The sequence below is a fragment of the Phocoena phocoena genome, chromosome 11, assembly GCF_963924675.1.
Source record: "Phocoena phocoena chromosome 11, mPhoPho1.1, whole genome shotgun sequence".
NCBI classification, from domain to species: domain Eukaryota; kingdom Metazoa; phylum Chordata; class Mammalia; order Artiodactyla; family Phocoenidae; genus Phocoena; species Phocoena phocoena.
This window is the reverse complement of record NC_089229.1, coordinates 62886572-62904089: the sequence shown is the minus strand read 5'-3', so window position 1 is coordinate 62904089 and position 17518 is coordinate 62886572. Positions and strand designations below refer to the sequence as shown.

At 42.3% G+C, this 17518-nt stretch overlaps 1 protein-coding gene across 7 annotated transcripts in view; it reads right to left on the bottom strand.

Moving 5' to 3' along the window:
• The window catches only part of LIMA1 (LIM domain and actin binding 1), an 84253-nt gene that overhangs the window by 36618 nt on the left and 30117 nt on the right, over nt 1-17518 (bottom strand). For all 7 annotated transcript variants that reach the window (XM_065886653.1, XM_065886661.1, XM_065886654.1 and 4 more), the window contains one exon: nt 6860-6905. In XM_065886653.1, the coding sequence (XP_065742725.1) occupies nt 6860-6905 (46 nt within the window). The remainder of the gene's footprint in view (nt 1-6859; nt 6906-17518) is intronic.

Sequence of the window (17518 nt, the reverse complement as noted above, 5' to 3'; positions counted from 1 at the left end):
TGTAAGGTCTGACAGCATTAAAGGCCCCAGAACTTGCCATCACTCCTGGCAGCACTACCCAGGTCATGCCAGCTTTCCAGGCCTTTAGAGCTTGAGGCAAGCAAAGATGGGGCAGAAGCAGTGGCTACAGTCTTTCTGGGGAAGAAAGAGAAGGAAGAAGGCACAGAACAAAAGCTAGAGCTGAAAGCAGACCGGGCAACACAATGAAAAGAGTACTGGACTGAGATAGCCTGGGTTATCATTGGATAGTGGATTATGGGGCCACTTACATTTTCTTCTCTTTTTTTATCTGTATTTTCTTTTTAATTAATTTTTAATTGAAGTATAGTTGATTCACAATATTGTGCTAGTTTCAGGTGTACAGCCAAGTGATTCAGTGATTTTTTTTTCAGACTATATTCCATTATAGGTTATTACAAGACACTGAATGTAATTCCCTGGGTTATACAGGAAATCCCTGTTACTTATCTATTTTATGTATAGTATCTGTATTTCCTACAATGAACATGCATTACTTATATAATCCAGCTCCATCCAGCCAAATGACCCTGGGCAAGTTTCTTAATTTCTGGAAACTTCCATACAGGGCTACTGTAGAGAATAAATGAGATTATATTAAAGCACATAATGTAGTATTTGACCAGTAGCGGTGACTATTATTAAATGAGTGGCCCTCCCCACTCCCCAGCCATACCTCACAACGGTGGTCAACCGCAGTAGCCAGTCATCTCTCAAATCCTGAACTTGGGTTACCGTCACTTACTGTTCTTTCTACTTTCTCTACAGTGTCTACTGTTTCAGAGTAGGGCTGGGGTGGGGGGTGGGGGGCTACAAAATAAGGTGAAATTTTAGTCGATGTCATTTGTGTCAGGGTTTTAACTTTTTCCCAAGTATTTTCCTAGATTAAGGCAGTGGGAAGTCAAGGAGGGTACAAGTTTTCAAGGGCCCCATTGGTTGCTGGACTACCACATCTTCCTTTTCAAGGTGACATCCAGCATGCTGCTCATCCTACCCAGCAAGGCTGAGAATCTCTGCAGACATTGCCTCTGGACCATAACCGGCTGCCTAAATCCGGATCAGACACACTCAGGAGATGCAACGCAGTGTCCTTTCTGCAGGAGCATTCAACTTGGAAAGGGCCTTAGATAAGTCCCTTCCTCTCTCTGGGTCTGTTATTCCACCCACAAAATGAAGAGGCTGGATCAAATGAGCTTTAACGTTTGAAATCTTGGCAGGGGAATCTTCATCTTAAAAGCAGGAGGATACTTGGTAGGATACAGCAGTGGGGCTAGAAACACGGAATACCTGGATGTACAGACTCCAAGGAAAGGAATAAATTCCTACTCTAAGAGCTTCTCAGAAAAGTGGTGTAGCCAGTCATTATGGAGATGAATGCCCGAACAGCACAGATTTCAAGTGGCACATCCCATGCTTAAAAGGAACCTGAAAATATAACTGATGGTCGTATTAATGGTCTGTGTTTCTGTGTCCTAGATGCAAGTGGAAGAGGAAGAGAAAAGGAGGGCTGAATTTCTGGGAATCCAAGCTATCATGTAACCTGATCCTAGTATTTGCTAAAGGAACAAATTTACCCACTTGCTCCTGAATGTTTCTCTACCTTGTTTTCCATGAATATTCTTTCACCTGGAGTATTCAGGTGAGTACTCTTTCACCTGGAGAGTCACCTCTGTAAATGTATATGTACATTTCTCCCTATTCTTCAGGAGACAAATTAGGTCTCTTACAAGTCTGGTGGATCTTAAAAGCAACTGTCTGTCATTAATGGAAAAACTGGTAAGATTTGAATAAAGTCTGTGGTTTAGCTGATAGCATTGTACCGATGTTAATTTCTCAGGTTTTATAAATGTAGCACAGTTATAGAAGATGTTAACATTAGGGGAGGCTAGGTGGAGGTGCACGGGAGCTCTCTGTACTATCTTAATAACTCTACTGTAAATCCAAAATTATTTTAAAATAAAAAAGTTGTTAAAAAAAAGAACCATCCTTCAACTTTGTCTTCTTCCAGCTATTGCTGTCTCCCACATTTCACATTTAGGGGTCTTGAAAGCACAGTCTTGTGTAATTGCTATTTCCACTTGACTACTTTCCATTCCCTCTAATTCTACTACCAAAACTTTTCTGAAGTAGCACCAATCAGGGTCATCAATGACTTCTTTACATTTTTCATTTCATTATGTTTTTTTTTTTTTGCAGTACGTGGTCCTCTCACTGCTGTGGCCTCTCCCGTTGTGGTGCACAGGCTCTGGACGCACAGGCTCAGCGGCCATGGCCCAAGGGCCCAGCCGCTTTGCGGCATGTGGGATCCTCCTGGACCGGAGCACGAATCCATGTCCCCTGCATTGGCAGGCGGACTCTCAACCACTGTGCCACCAGGGAAGCCCCCATTATCTTATTTTTAACTTATTACTTTTCTCAATTACAAAAGTAATTTAAAAAACTTACTGGGGTGGGGGGGAGGGCTTCCCCAGTGGCACAGTGGTTAAGAATCCGCCTGCCAATGCAGGGCACATGGGTTCGAGCCCTGGTCCAGGAAGATCCCACATGCGGCAGAGCAACTAAGCCTGTGCGCCACAACTACTGAGGCTGCGCTCTAGAGCCCGCGAGCCACAACTACTGAGCCAGCATGCTGCAACTACTGAAGCCCGTGTGCCTAGAGCCCATGCTCTGCAACAAAAGGAGCCACCACAATGAGAAGCCTGCGCACCGCAACAAAGAGTAGCCCGCACTTGCCGCAACTAGAGAAAGCCCGCACGCAGCAACGAGGACCCAACGCAGCCAAAAATAAAATAAATTAATTTAAAAAACCCAAAACTTATTGGGGGGGAAGTCATAGTCAATATAAGAATGTATATTTGCCTTGAATATATGCTTTAATTTTCCCTATTTGACTCCCCCATTCCTCCCAGCCAAGATATCCACTGCCAACAGTTTGGTGCACATGCTCTCAATTTTTTCCTTATTTTTATACACTATCTGTAATGTTTTTCTACAAAATCATACTATAGTTACTATTCTGCACCTTGCTTTAATAATTAATGTGATTTTAAGACCTTTCCACGTTACACAAAATCTTAACCACATAGTATAATACCATATATAACATATACGAGGACTTCCCTGGTGGCACAGTGGTTGAGTCCACCTGCCAATGCAGGGGACACGGGTTCGAGCCCTGGTCCGGGAAGATCCTACATGCCGTTGGAGCAACTAAGCCCGTGTGCCACAAGTACTGAACTTGTGATCTACAGCCTGCTAGCCGCAACTACTGAGCCCGCATGCTGCAACTACTGAGCCCGCACGGCTAGAGCCCACGCTCCGCAACAAGAGAAGCCACCGCAATGAGAAGCCTGCGCACCACAACAAAGAGTAGCCCCCGCTCACCGCAACTAGAGAAAGCCTGTGCACAGCAACGAAGACCCAACACAGCCAAAACTAAAATAATCAATTAAAAAAAATTATATATGATATATTAGTATGATGGATGTAGGTACCATAATTTACTACTACCCCACCGATGGATATTTGCATTATTTCAAATGTTTAAGTACTACAAAGAATCCTGTAATAAATATCCTTTTACTTTTATTTTGTTTCACTAGTTAGTTTCTCTCAATGATCAGTCCTAGAAGTAGAACTGCAGGATCAATGCGTACTAAACATATTTAATATTTTAATAGGCATTGCCTAATTGACTTTTCACTAACAGTGGATGAGAATATTCCTCACATGCCGAATATTATCGATCAAAAAAATCTGCCAACTGTTTTGGTTACAATTTATATCTCACAGTTGCTTTATATTTGATTATTAGTGAGGCTAAGCATTTTTTGTATATTTATTGTTTCTTCTTTGATTACCTGTTCACACCCTTTTACCTTTTAACTGCCAATTGCAAGGGGCACTTCTGTTTTATTTTATTTGATCTCTCTATAGCATCTGGTGTTACTGACCACTCGCCCCTTTAACAAAATTCCTTCCTTCCATGGTCTCTGTGACATCCCTTTTTCCTAGATTTCTTCCCATTTCTCTGGCCACTCTTCAGTTGTTGTTTTTTTTCATAGGTTTCTCTTCCTCAGTCCCTCCCTGAGGATGGGTGGCGTCTCTCAAGGTTCTGCCTTAGGTTATCTTCTTTACCCACTTTATGTATTTTTCTATAGATGATGTCCTCCTGGTTTCACCCACCAGCTGTCTGTTGATGATTCATGCCCTATTAACTCTAGCCAGAAATCTCTCCTTACCTCTCAGTTCTACCTGGAAATCCTATAGACATCTTAAACTCATCCTTGTCTAAAGCTGAAGTCTCGCCTCTCCTCCGTTCACTCCTCACTCTTTAATCTGTTTCTTTTCCTGAATTCTCCATCTTGGTGAATGGGACAATTATCTTTTCAACTGTCCAATGTGCCTGTTCTCTTATGCCTCCATGCTGTGCACGTGCTGCTTCCTCTGCCACTCCTTTTGCCCCCTTTGCTTAGCTAATTCCTAGTCATCCTTCAGGCTCAGTCAGGCACTACTTCTTCTGGGAAGTCTTCCTTGACATGTCATAGTCCAGGTTATGAGTTCCTCCTAAGTTCTCCCCCAGCACCTTGAATATTCCTTTAATATGGTACTTATAACACTGGGATTATAAATTCTACTTTCCAACCTCTAAGCAGTTCCTTGAAGGCAGGGACCACATCTTATTCCTCTTTGTGCCTTCAGCACCTGGCACATAAAAGATGCTCCATAAATGTTCATCCATACTTGTGGTATCGACTTTTGTCATCCTACTGTCTTGAACCTAGTCCAATCAGGCCTTTATCCCATCACTCTCAAATAGTACAAAGTGACCAGTGACCTTCATATTAACAAATCTGATGGTCAGTTCTCAGCCTATCTGTGTGTTTGACTCTGTTGATAACATGTCTTTTAGAAACACTTTCTTCACTGGACATCTGGCACTCCGTTCTCTTATTTCCACTGCTATCTCACCAGCTGCTCCCTCTCAGTCTCCTTTGCTGGTTCCTCCTTCTATCTCCAACCTTTAAACAACAAGGTGCCCCTGAGCTCCGTACTCAGACCTCTTTTCTAGCTGTACTCACTCCCCAGGTGATCTCATGCATCTCTTATCTTTACAGACCACTGATACTTTGATACACACACATCTCATCTCCAGCCTGGATCTCTTCCAATTTCAGATTTGTACATCCAGGTTCCTATTTGACTTCTCCACTTGGATGTCTTAATAAAGAATTTTACATTTAACATGTCCAAAACTGAGCTTCTAATAAATATTTCCCCTTCTCTGAACCTGCTTTTACTGTCATCTTCCCCATCTCAATGGCATGTTTCCTGGTGTTTGGGCCAAAAGCATTGTTGCCATTCTTTTTCTCTACCTTCACTATAAATCCTGCCACTTCTCATCACCTATACAGCTACTATTCCAGTCCAATCCATTATCATCTTTTGCCTAAATCACTGCAATTGTCTCGTAATTTGTCTTCATGCTTCTGCCATTGCTCCTCTAGTCTCTTCCTCCTCTTTTTAAAAATTTTAGTTAGATCACATTACTCCTTTGCACACAAACCCTCCAAAGGCCCCCATTCGATCAGAGTTAAGGTCCAGGTCCTCACAATGGCCCTACGTGACATTTCCTTTCCTATTCCTCAAATACACTTAGAATGTTCTTGCCTCGAGGCATTTGCATGTGCTCCTATCTTCTGCCTGAATTATTTTTCTCCCTAGCTCATGTCCTCAGACCTCTGCTCAAATCTCTCCTTGACCACTATACTCATCCTGCTTACCTGCTTCATGTTGTTTCATACCTGACACATCTTTATTGTCTGCCTCTCCCACCAGAATATAAACTCCATGGTGGCAGAGATGTAGTCTGTATTAGTGCCTAAAGCAGTGCTTGGCATATAGTGGGTGCTCTATGAATACTTGCTAATTGAATAAGTGAAAGGAAAAAAAGAAGGAAGAAAAGAGAAAGGGGAAAAATAACACGCAAGAGAGAGAAGGAGGAAAGAAAAGAAAACAGCAGCTGAGTGAAATGATGGTAAGTTTTCTTACAGTGCACCAGAGGGGATCCATTCTCGAATTACAGGAAAATTAAGTCAAAGACCTGTCAGCACTGCCTCCTTAGAGGAAACAAAGTGACAGGGGCATGTTATGTTCTAATTTAAATAGGTTAGGTACTGAAAGCTGCCAGGAGGATGTTTTTGTAATGCCAGCCAAATTAAAGAATTCTTGCCCAAATATGTGAGGTTTTTTTCCCTCGTACCATTAAATCAAGTAAGATCTCAAAAGAAAAACACTATCCAGCCCAGCTGGAAGTTAGCCAGCGGGAGAGTACAAATGGGTATGAGCTCAGAGCTGGTTCTGAGGTTTTCACCTTTGGTGGATCCTGCAGCTAAGAAACTTGCTAACTAGACTGGGTCAAGAGGTTTGATTTAAACAAAGAACCCAGGGGGAATGACAACAGCTGCACAGCTGCTACCACTTAAATGCAGAGAAACATTCTGGTTGTTTGATTTGGAAGAAAGGAAACAGCCTGGGAAGCCCTGTAGCCTAATTTGAGCAGAAGCAGTAAGCCATTTTATAACCACAAGCAAAGTACTTGGCTTTCTATCCTTAACTCAGGATAGAAAAAGTGGCTCAAAAGGAGAACCTCAGGGAAAAAATAAGATTCTCTGCACCTGAGCCAAGTTCTCCTGAGCAAATGATTCACCAGTCAGACCAGCTGGCACACATGCCCGGCTCAGCTGACTCGGAGCCCACGCCCCGCAGAGGCTGCAGGTGGCTGAGCCACGTGGGCTCTGCCTGTGAAGTTCCACATGTCCGGGGCCTTCCAAATACTTACACTTCTCCTCTTTTCCATGTTTGCTTCTTCAGCTGCTTTCTGGTACCTTCAGAGAAGAGGGGGAAAAAAAGAGAATGTCCTCAAATTAAATTTATATTTTTACTCTTCCAAACTTTAAGAAAACCACTTCTGCACACCTATATCTGCCAGGGATTATCTTTAATCAACTCTATCAGAAGAAGCAGAGAATCAGAGCAGCCCTCACTTCCTGCACTGTTGCAGTCATCTGCTCTAAGAGAAAGATCCAAGACAAAGAGGTCAAATGCTGGTAAACAACTGGATAGAACAGAAAGCCTGGGGCTTTTTTCTGTTTTTTAATATTTATTTATTTGGCTGCACTGGGTCTTAGTTGGGGCCTGCAAGATCTTTAGTTGTGGCATGCAGGATCTAGTTCCCTGACCAGGGATCAAACCCGGGGCCCCTGCATTGGCAACGCAGAAATCTTAACCACTGGACCATCAGGGAAGTCCCAAGCCTGGGGTTTTAAAGTCCCAGTTTCATCACTTATTCACTGTGATCTCGGGCAAGTCAACCTCTCTAAGCCTCAGTTTCCTTATCTAGAAAATGATGTACTATAAAGCTGGGAAGATTAAACAAGATCACATGCATAAAAATGCTTTGGAATTAGTCAAAGGATATAGCATTGCATTAGTCCTAGGTTGCACATTTCCCTCTCATTCATGACTCTGAAATCTTACATTCCTGTTGGCCAAATGATCAAGAGGTAGTCACACTGCCTGTATGTGTGTGAACTTAGTCTATGCTGTTGGTACTGTTGATTTTGCTCAGTTAAATGTATTTGATGATACTATACATGTTTTAAATGCCACTTAAATGTCTTTAGAGAGATTACAGTACGATTTGCCATTTAAAGAAAAATTGTTTTACTTTTTATAACTTAGGCGTAAGAGTGATATGTGAGAAAAGTTTCTGTGCTAAGCAAGCATTGGTCCTTTTAATTAGCAGTATTTTTTCCTTAGTGATGCATAAAATAATGGCCCAGCCTACAGTCAGTGGCATCTTAGAGTTGATAAACAGGCTTATATAATTTTAATTTAATTATTACTTTCATCATTTTATTTTATAATTTTTATTACTTGCTCAGAAGATCCCTGAGAAACAACTGAAGTCCCAGGGCTTTTCAGGGGGGATCAGGTTTTCTCCATTTGAAGACAAAGAAAGCTTGGGAGATCCAGGTTACAGCAAATCTCCAAACCACTAAGAACCATCTTAACCTGGCTTCCTCAGAGCCTCTGAGTCAAGCACTGAAGGCAGCACCATCACGTGGAGAATCCCCACCACGTGCCTTCCTTGGGCCTGCGTGCCTAGAACTCACCAACCCAACCCTAGAAAAGGGCACATTCAACGGGCCATTTGTTCCTGCCTTAAGGTAGAATTTCAGAACTCACAAGGCATTTGGGCAAGGAAAAGGAGATGAGACAAAAAGGTAAAGAGCAGTATGGGAAAGGGCCCATTCCTCTACCAAAATCAACGTTCAACTCATAAATACCTTCACAAGCTCAGAACTTCCTTATTGTGTGTGTTAAACAGAACAACCTCATCCAAAATGGAAGCCAGAGGAAAGTCCTAGATCTGGCACCACTGCTTACCTGCTATGTAACCTGGGTTATATCACTTCATTTACTTGGGCCTCGTTGACGAAATTCAGTGTATCTGAGAGGATTTCTAAGGTCTCTTCCAGTCTTATTATTGTTTAAATTTTAACAGTAATCAGATATCAGTGTCTCATTCACCAAGCTGGGTAATACTCTGAAACTGAGCAGAACTTTCTTATAGGGTAGGGTGAAAGGACTTCCAAAATTTTCTGGGATTTCATTGACCATAGGTTATGGAAGAAAATGGGATTAGAACTGCTATAAATCAAATGACAATCTAGAAAGATATTTGAAACTTACATTACAGACAAAAGGCTGATTTCCCTAAAATACAAAGAACTCTTACAAATCAATAAGAAACTGATAGACAACTTAATAGAAAAATGGGCATGACCATAAACATACAGTTCACAGGAAATATCAAATGACTCTTAAACAAAAAATAAGAACATTCAGCCTCAAAATAAAAATTCAAACAACACTAAGAACATTTTTTTATCCATCAAGTAGAAAAAGCTTTAAAAAAAAAAGCTAACATACTGAGGGTAAATTAATAAAACCTCTATGGAAGGCATTTTGTCAATTTACAAGAATTACAAAATTACAAAAGCACGAATGTTACAATTCGCCAATTTTATCTTATAGGTATACTCACACAAGAAAAAGTGACTTTTACATTAGATTATTTGTCATAGCATTAAATGTGAGAGCAAATGACTGAAAACAACCTGAATGTCCATTAACAGAGGACTGGTAAATAAATTATAATGCATTCATGCAATGGAATACTATGCAACTATATAAAGAACAAGTGGTTGCACAACAATGTGAATGTACTTAATGCCACTGAAATGTATACTTAAAAATGGTTAAAATGGTAAATTTTATATGTTAATATAAAAGGTAATATGTTATGTACATATTACCAAAAAGGTAATATGTTATATACATATTACCAAAATTAATAAAACAACCCAGTGTGATACTGGCATAAAGACAGACATGTAGATCAATGGAATAGAATAGAGAGCCCATAAATAAACCCTCACATATATGGTCAAAGGATTTCAACAAGGATGCCAAGACCATCTAATGGGGAAAAGACAGTCTTTTCAATAAATGATGTTGGAAAAACTAGATATCCGCATGCAAAACAAAGACCTAAGTATAAAAGTTAAAACTATAAAACTCTTAGAAGAAAACAAGGGCAAAGCCTTATGACATTGAATTTGGCAACGATTTCTTGAAATGACACCAAAAGCACAGGCAACAAAAGAAAAAATAGATAAATTGGACTTCGGCAAAATCTGTGAACCAAAGGACACCATCAACAGAGTGAAAAGGCAACCCATGCAATGGCAGAAAATAGTTCCAAATCATATATCTGATAAGGGATTAACATCCAAAATATATAACATTTTAAAAAAATAACAAATATTGCTCGAGAAATATGTTATAGGGAATTCTCTGGTGGTCCAGTGGTTAGGACTTGGCCCTTTCATTGCCAGTGGGCCCAGGTTCAATCTCTGGTTGGGGAACTAAGATCCCACAAGCCATGCCACGAGGCCAAAAAAAAAAAAAGAAATATGTTCTAAGCACTAGAGAAAAAGTAGTGAAAGAAATAACCAAAAGAGACATAGTTCCTGCTCTCAGGCAGCTTACAGCTTAAATATTAAACACGTACATGCACACAGACGCACACACACAAATATATACACATACACATACATACACACACATATATATACTGTAAATCCTTCAAAGAAAAAGGAGTATTATTATTTATTTATTTTTTTTTTTTTTGCGGTACGCGGGCCTCTCACTGTTGTGGCCTCTCCCGTTGCGGAGCACGGACTCCGGACGCGCAGGCTCAGCGGCCATGGCTCACGGGCCGAGCCGCTCCACGGCATGTGGGATCTTCCCGGACTGGGGCACGAACCCATGTCCCCTGCATCGACTGGGGCACGAACCCGTGTCCCCTGCATCGGCAGGCGGACTCTAAAACACTGTGCCACCCGGGAAGCCCAGGACAGAGTATTATTAAACAACCTAACAAAGGAGCTAAATTGAGAAGGTGGTGGGTGGGGTGTGTATATGTGCGTGCGTGTGTGCGTGTGTGCGTGTGTGCGTGTGTGTGTGTGTATGTGTGTGTGTGTGTGTGTGTGTGTGTGTGAAGGAAAGTCTTGCTGAGGAAGTGACCTTTAGGCTGAGATCTGAAGTTTGATCAGAAGGAGTCAGCCAAGCAAAACGAAGCAAGGAAAGCATTCCAGGCACAGAAGAAGAGCACACACAAAGTCCCCAAGGCAAGACAGTGTCTCATGTGTATAAGATATACAAAGAACTCCAATGTTGCTGAAGCACTCTGAGATAAAGGCAGAGGTCAGGAGATGATGCTGAGAGGCAAGGGCTTTGCAGGCTACGCTAAGGATTTTGAATGTAATTTTAGGTACAATGAATGGTCACTGACCCAAGCCATGTTTTTAAAAGAGCAGTGGATGCTGTGTGGAGAATGGACTGGAGGGGGCTGAGAATGGAGGCAGCAATAGTGAGAGAAGATGCTGGCTTGGTCCAGGGTGGTGGCACTAGAGATAAAATGAATAGGTTTGAGATATATTTCAGAATCAACAGGATTGGTAATGAGGAAGACGAAGTCAAGAATGACTCCCAGGGGGCTTCCCTGGTGGCGCAGTGGTTGAGAGTCCGCCTGCCGATGCAGGGGACACGGGTTCGTGCCCTGGTCCGGGAAGATCCCACATGACGCGGAGGGGCTGGGCCCGTGATCCATGGCTGCTGAGCCTGCGCGTCCGGAGCCTGTGCTCCGCAACGGGAGAGGCCACAACAGTGAGAGGTCCGGGAACCACAGTCCCCCCAAAAAAAAAGAATGACTCCCAGGTTTCCGGCAGATGAGTCAATGGAAGGAGGAGCAAAGTTGGGGATGGGGAAGACGAAGAGTTCAGTGTTAGCCGTGTTAACTAAAGCATCCACTTGGTGGTGGCAGTGATTAGACACGTGTCTAGAGCTCGAAAGAGAGATCTGAGCTAACAATATAAATTTAGGACTTGTCTGTCCACAGATGATACTAAAGCCGTAAAAGTATATGATATCATCTATGAAGAGTGCGTAGTGCAAGAAAAGGCCCAGAACTCAGTCCTGGAGACTCTAACATTTAGCAGTCAGAACCTGAAGAAGAGGCGACAACAGAGAATGAGAAGGAACAGATGGAGGTAACAGGAAAACCAAGAGACTCCCAGAGAAGCCAAGAGAAGAAAAAATGTGGGAAGAAGTGGTAAGGGGTCATCTAAGACAAAGGCTAACAAATATCTCCTTGATTTAGCAACATAGAAGTCTTTGGTAACCCTGGCAGTCCTCTTCCATTATAAATATAATTTATTAACCCATAGTCCTTTTAATGGGCATTTGGATTATTTCCAGTTATCCATCATTACAAATAGTGCTTTGGTGAATGGCCCTGTACATATATTTTTTTCCCCACTTGTACTACTGTATCTGTCTAAGCGTCCCTAAAAATGGAAATGCAGAAACACAGTGGATTATAGCTAGAAAGAAACTTAGAACTGGCCTTGAACTTATGTTTCCACACCCCTTGGGTAATCATCTACAGTATATTACAGCAATAATACAATATATGAGAGCTGGAGCCAATCAGCAGACAGGTTTATTCTTAGCCAATTGTTCTCCAAGGCAAGGAGAACAATTTACACTGTGATTAGTTGGATAAATAAGCTCAGAGGTTCCCTTCCCTTTACTGTCTTAACAGAAACGTATATTTAAAGAAAGATCAAAATAGTTTCCATCTTTAGTCCTCCCCTTTTAGCACTGAGGCATCTGTAAGATACAGGTGTATACACCGATGGTTGTCTTGAATTGTTTTGAAACTCCCACTCAAATATCACCACCCTTTATTTGTAATGAAGTACTTGCTAAACAGTAGATACACACCACTACTAGTGGTGTGGAAAGGTTCCACACCACTGCTTTCTTCCAAGTTAGGTCCTTGGTACTTTTACATTTTGACTCTCAGAATGCTAAGAGATGCTGAGGGTACAGTACTTCCGAATTAAGTGTTAGATCAGGATTCAGGCCTTAGACTTTCCTCAAAGACGCTCGGAGCAACGAGCATTATTCTGACAAAAAATGTGAAGGTCACTGGATAGGGGGAGAAGTGAAGGCATTTTAAAGATACAAATCTGAGGGAAAAAATATTTGCCATGAGATTTCTATAATTAAAATCTTATCCCTTTTCCCTTCCCAGATTTTCTTGTCCTCCAGTCTCCTCTTCACACACAGAATTTAATCTTGCAACTGCTCCTTAATGCTCAGCTGTGAGGCAGGCAGCTGATGGAGGATACTAAAATTATCTGGGGAGTAATAACAATGTCTCAACCTTTTCTAAGACCAGAAAACAGAGTTCCTGAGCCATGACTCTTGCTTGTATGCCTTCAAACAGAGCAAAGGTCTCACTGAGCCAAAAGAGGAAAAAAGAAACTCCCAAGTTTTAGGAAATGTATTTTCTTCTAGAATAATTTCACAACCAAAATGTTACAGAGAAGCAAAGAAGTTAACCAGGGAGATCTGAGGGTCAAATTTTTTCTTAATGAAGGAAGAACGGCCACAGAAAACTAAATATAAACCCTGTTCTTTCTTGGGACTGTGGAATGGGTAAAGTTATAACAAGAGTGGGAGAAGCAGTGACAGGAGGGCAGGCATGGTGGTGGAGGGATTAAGTGTCCTGGATTAAGCTCTGCCACTATCTTGGGATGTGATCTTTAGTCGTAATTGCTGGACCACAAGTTCCTTATTTGTCAGAGGAATGGGACAAAGGTTAGCAGTAGTTCTTTTTTGTCGGAGAATCCTCTTTTCAAATGATAACTTAGAACCTCACATATAAAAGGGATCAAAGCAGGACCGCTGGGGTGGAAGGTCACAGGCTCTTCCCGTCTTCCCAGAACTGGCCCCTGAGGTTCCTCTGAAGAACTCAATTAAGATAGTTTGAAAACCACTGGGCTAGATTCCCTTCAACTCCAAAAATACATGAGTTAAAGAGGAACCTTCTGCAAAGAAACCGAATTCTACCGAAAGAGTCAAATTTTAATCAAGCAAAGGATTATACTACGCTGCAGTCATTTGTGAGGGAAACCAAAGCTAGCTGTTCAAACTGACTGTTCAAGAGCATCCTCCTTACTCAAACTTAATGCTTTATATAGTATAGAGGTTTAGTAAAAGAAATGAGTCTGGAGTTATAAAGCACTCATAAGACACAAGCTGGGATGCTAGAAAAATCACTCTTATGTATACATCCATGTAAAACATTATCAACAGTTAGAAAGTAAAGCCCAGCTAATCTTACAAACAGCAGAGCCAGATTAAGCTTCCTCCAAATACCGTTTTGATATTAGTCTCTGGTCACAAACCTCCCGAGGTTTCCTACAGTCTCTTAACTAGGCTTGAATAGGATTTATTAATTCCAAACCCCATAATAGAGATCATTACAAAATAAGAGAAAATCAGGTCCGTTGTGTTAGAAGTAAATATTAATGTATGTTTTGTGGAAAACAGTCCTGCAATCTGCTTTGGGAACCTACAGTGTGTGAATCCTCAAAGCCTTAAGCAGTGTCGGCAATATGTCTCCACCAAGTACGAAACCTGGAGAAGGAATCCAGGCTGATTCTCTGGTTTTCACTGTCTTAAGTGCACATGATGTCCTGTCCCATTTCTGTGTCTTACCTCCTATCACTCCCCTTCCTCCGCAATGTCACCACCATCGTCCTGGCCTACCAAATAAAATTCTATTCATCCTTCAAAACCAGTTCATTAGTAGGACCTATGCATCAGAAGAAAAATACTAGACAGAAAAAAATCAAAATATTAACTTGGGCAGGTTACTCTCTACCCCTCAGTGTTCTCAACTATAAAACAGGGATAATATCCCTTCCTCACATGTTTTTTTTGTTTTATTTTGTTCTGTTTTGTTGGCCATACCATGCAGCATGCGGGATCTTAGTTCCCCAACCAGGGATTGAACCCGAGGCTCCTGCGGTGGAAGTGTGGAGTCTTAACCACTGGACCACCAGGGAAGTCCCTCCCTCATATAGTTTTTATTAGGATTAGAAATAGTATCGATTCCCATCAAGAGTCTAGTGTAGTACCTGGCATATTGATTCTGATTAATGGCTTCAGGATTTACAGTTTTGCATAACTGCCATTTGCCTTTATAACCTTTGTGGAGAAAAGACAGTCACCCTACTATTCTATGAGAAGGTGGCCTCTTAAGGTCCCTTTGCACCTTCTCTCTGCAAGATTAAGAAGCCCCTAAAATGAGCAGCTTTTTCCAACTTCCTCTCATCAGTGCTACTACAGGACCCAAATCCTCTATCTTGAGAATTGGCTGGAATGGACAATGACAGAATAAAACAGTGGGATGGGAACTGAGGAAGGGGAGAGAGTTTCACTGAGGTGACTGACCGAGTTAGGCAGGGAAGGAAGTGAAGCCAGGAAGGGGACTGACATCCATGGCCTGGGTGTCCCGGTTTGGCCAAAGAGCAGGGTCAGTGGGAATAAGAAAGTGGAACAAGTAGAAAAGGAGGCTCTAATCAGAGAGTAGGTTTTCCAGATGCACATTTCAGAGATGGATTCTGGGTGATGAAAAGGTTGGGACTAGATGCAGGGGCATGGGAGACAATGTGCAGGTTGAAGAAGTAGGGAAGATCAAGAAATGACAAGTCCATGGGAATTCCCTGGGGGTCCAGTGATTAGGACTCAGTGCTTTTACTGCCAGGGCCTGAGTTCAGTCCCTGGTTGGGAAACTAAGACCCCGCAAGCCATGTGGCATGGCCAATAAATAAATAAATAAGAAATGATGAGTCCAAAGTATCAGACAGGTCATTTATGTAGGCCAGTGATTCTACACTGGGGGCACTACTGGCCGGGATATTTGGAAATGTGTGAGAATCTTATTGGGGTCTCTCCCCCACTTTTTTTTGGTTGCCACAATATCATGGGGTACTACTAGCATTGGGAGGAAGGCAAGAAGATGAACATCCTGCACAAGGAAGATCTGCCTAATCCAAAATGCTAATAGCACCCCCATTGAGAAACACTGAGGAGAAAATGAAGCTGGAAGCTAGTGTCTCCAAGAAAGGCAAGGAGCTTGGCGCACCACTGTCCTGGAGGGGAGCATAAGAATGCTATGATTAGGTGTGAGCTCAAAGCACAGGTTTACAACCTCAGAACAAGGCAAAAGAAAACAATGGATGGGAAACAGTAGCGGAGATGTAGCACCCCTGACTCCTGGCCCCAGAATATTTCAGGGAAGCATGTGCAGAAGGAGCAGCCGCTACTCAGAAACAGAATGCCTGGCGAGGGAAAGCCAAGTTCAATGAAAGAGAGGTGGGGCTAGGGAGGGTGAAAAGGGTAAGAATGTGGAGAAGTTTCTCTGCAGAACAGGGAGTTTCCAAGTCCCATTAATCACAGCTCAACACTGTCTCAAATCCTTCCCTTCCTTTCCACTCCTCCCGCCCCCCACCCTCAATAGCTTTCACTTGGGTTCTCAAGGGAGCCTCAGAATTTGCCTCCATGCTATCAATCTGTCATCTTTCCAATATACCTTTTACATTGTTTCCAGAAGCATCTTTCTAAATACAAGCCTGATAGAGACTTCCCTAGCAGTTCAGTGGTTAAGACTCCACACTTCCATTGCAGGGGACACTGGTTTGATCCCTGGTCAGGGAACTAAGATCCTGTATGCTGCAGCCAAAAAAAAAAAAAAGAGGGCACTAAATACAAGCCTGATCATAAAAACTTTCCATTGTTTCTGTTGTTTATCTAACTAAATCCTAAACTTAGCATGGCACTCAAGGCCTTTCACCATCTGGCCCTAACTGAACTAACTGTTTCAGTCCCTTCTCCCTTCTGTATTTCTCCATGCTCGACTGACTCCTTGCTTTCCTATTCCCTTTATTCATGTTCAGCTTCCACAAGCCTTTACTTGAACCTTTACTTGAACCAATAAACCTTATTTGTTCTGCTTTACGTTCAAGTTCACGGCTTTGAGTTCGTAAGTCCCTCTCTTCTATTACCAGTGCTTCTTAAGCTTCCCTGAAGGTAAAAATCACTAGGATACTTGTTAAAAACACAAATTCCTGGGTCCCATCCCAGATACATTGAATCAGAATCTTTAAGGGAGGAGCCTGAGAAGCCATTCAGGATGGTTTTAAAACATGTCCCCCCAAATCTCTGACATTTCTCTCACCAAAAGGTAAGGTCAAATTCCCCTCCCTCTGAACATGAGCCAGCTTTAGTGACTGGTGCTAATGAAGAGAATGTGGAAAAAGTGATACTGTATAACTTCTGAGGCTGGGTCATAAAAGGATACACAACCCCTGGCCCTGACTCCCTTCCTTCTTTGTTCCCTCCTTCCCTCCCTCTCTGGATGCTTGCCCTTGGAACCCAGCCAAGCAAGCCAAGCAGCCACATGGAAAAGCCATATGTAGGTGTTCTGATCATGGCCGCAGCTGAGATCCCAGATGACTGCCAGCATCAACCGCCTGACTTGTGAGTAAGCCTTTAGATGACTATGGCCCCCAGTTCTGAGATACCGGGGATGGTGAGGGGAACCGAGGCAAGCCCTGCCCAAATTGGAGATTCACAGTAAAATAAGTATTGTCATTATTGCAAGCCACTAAATTTTGAAGATTGTTTTTCCTGTGTAGCAATAACTGGAACACCATATTATTCTCCCCCACCCCCTTTTTTTTTTTTTTTTGGCCGCGCCACTTGGCTGGTGGGATCTCAGCTCCCCAACCAGGGATTGAACCCAGGCCATGGCAGTGAAAGCCCGGAATCCTAACCACTAGGCCACCAGGGAACTCCCTGGAACACCATATTATTAACAGGTACCTCATGTGATTCTTAAGATGAAGGAAGTTTGGGGACTTCCTCTACTATACAAACTATACTAAACTATAGTATTACATTCCTTGAGGTCAGGAATTCAGTCTTAACAGCTTTCCAGAGCTTGATCCCT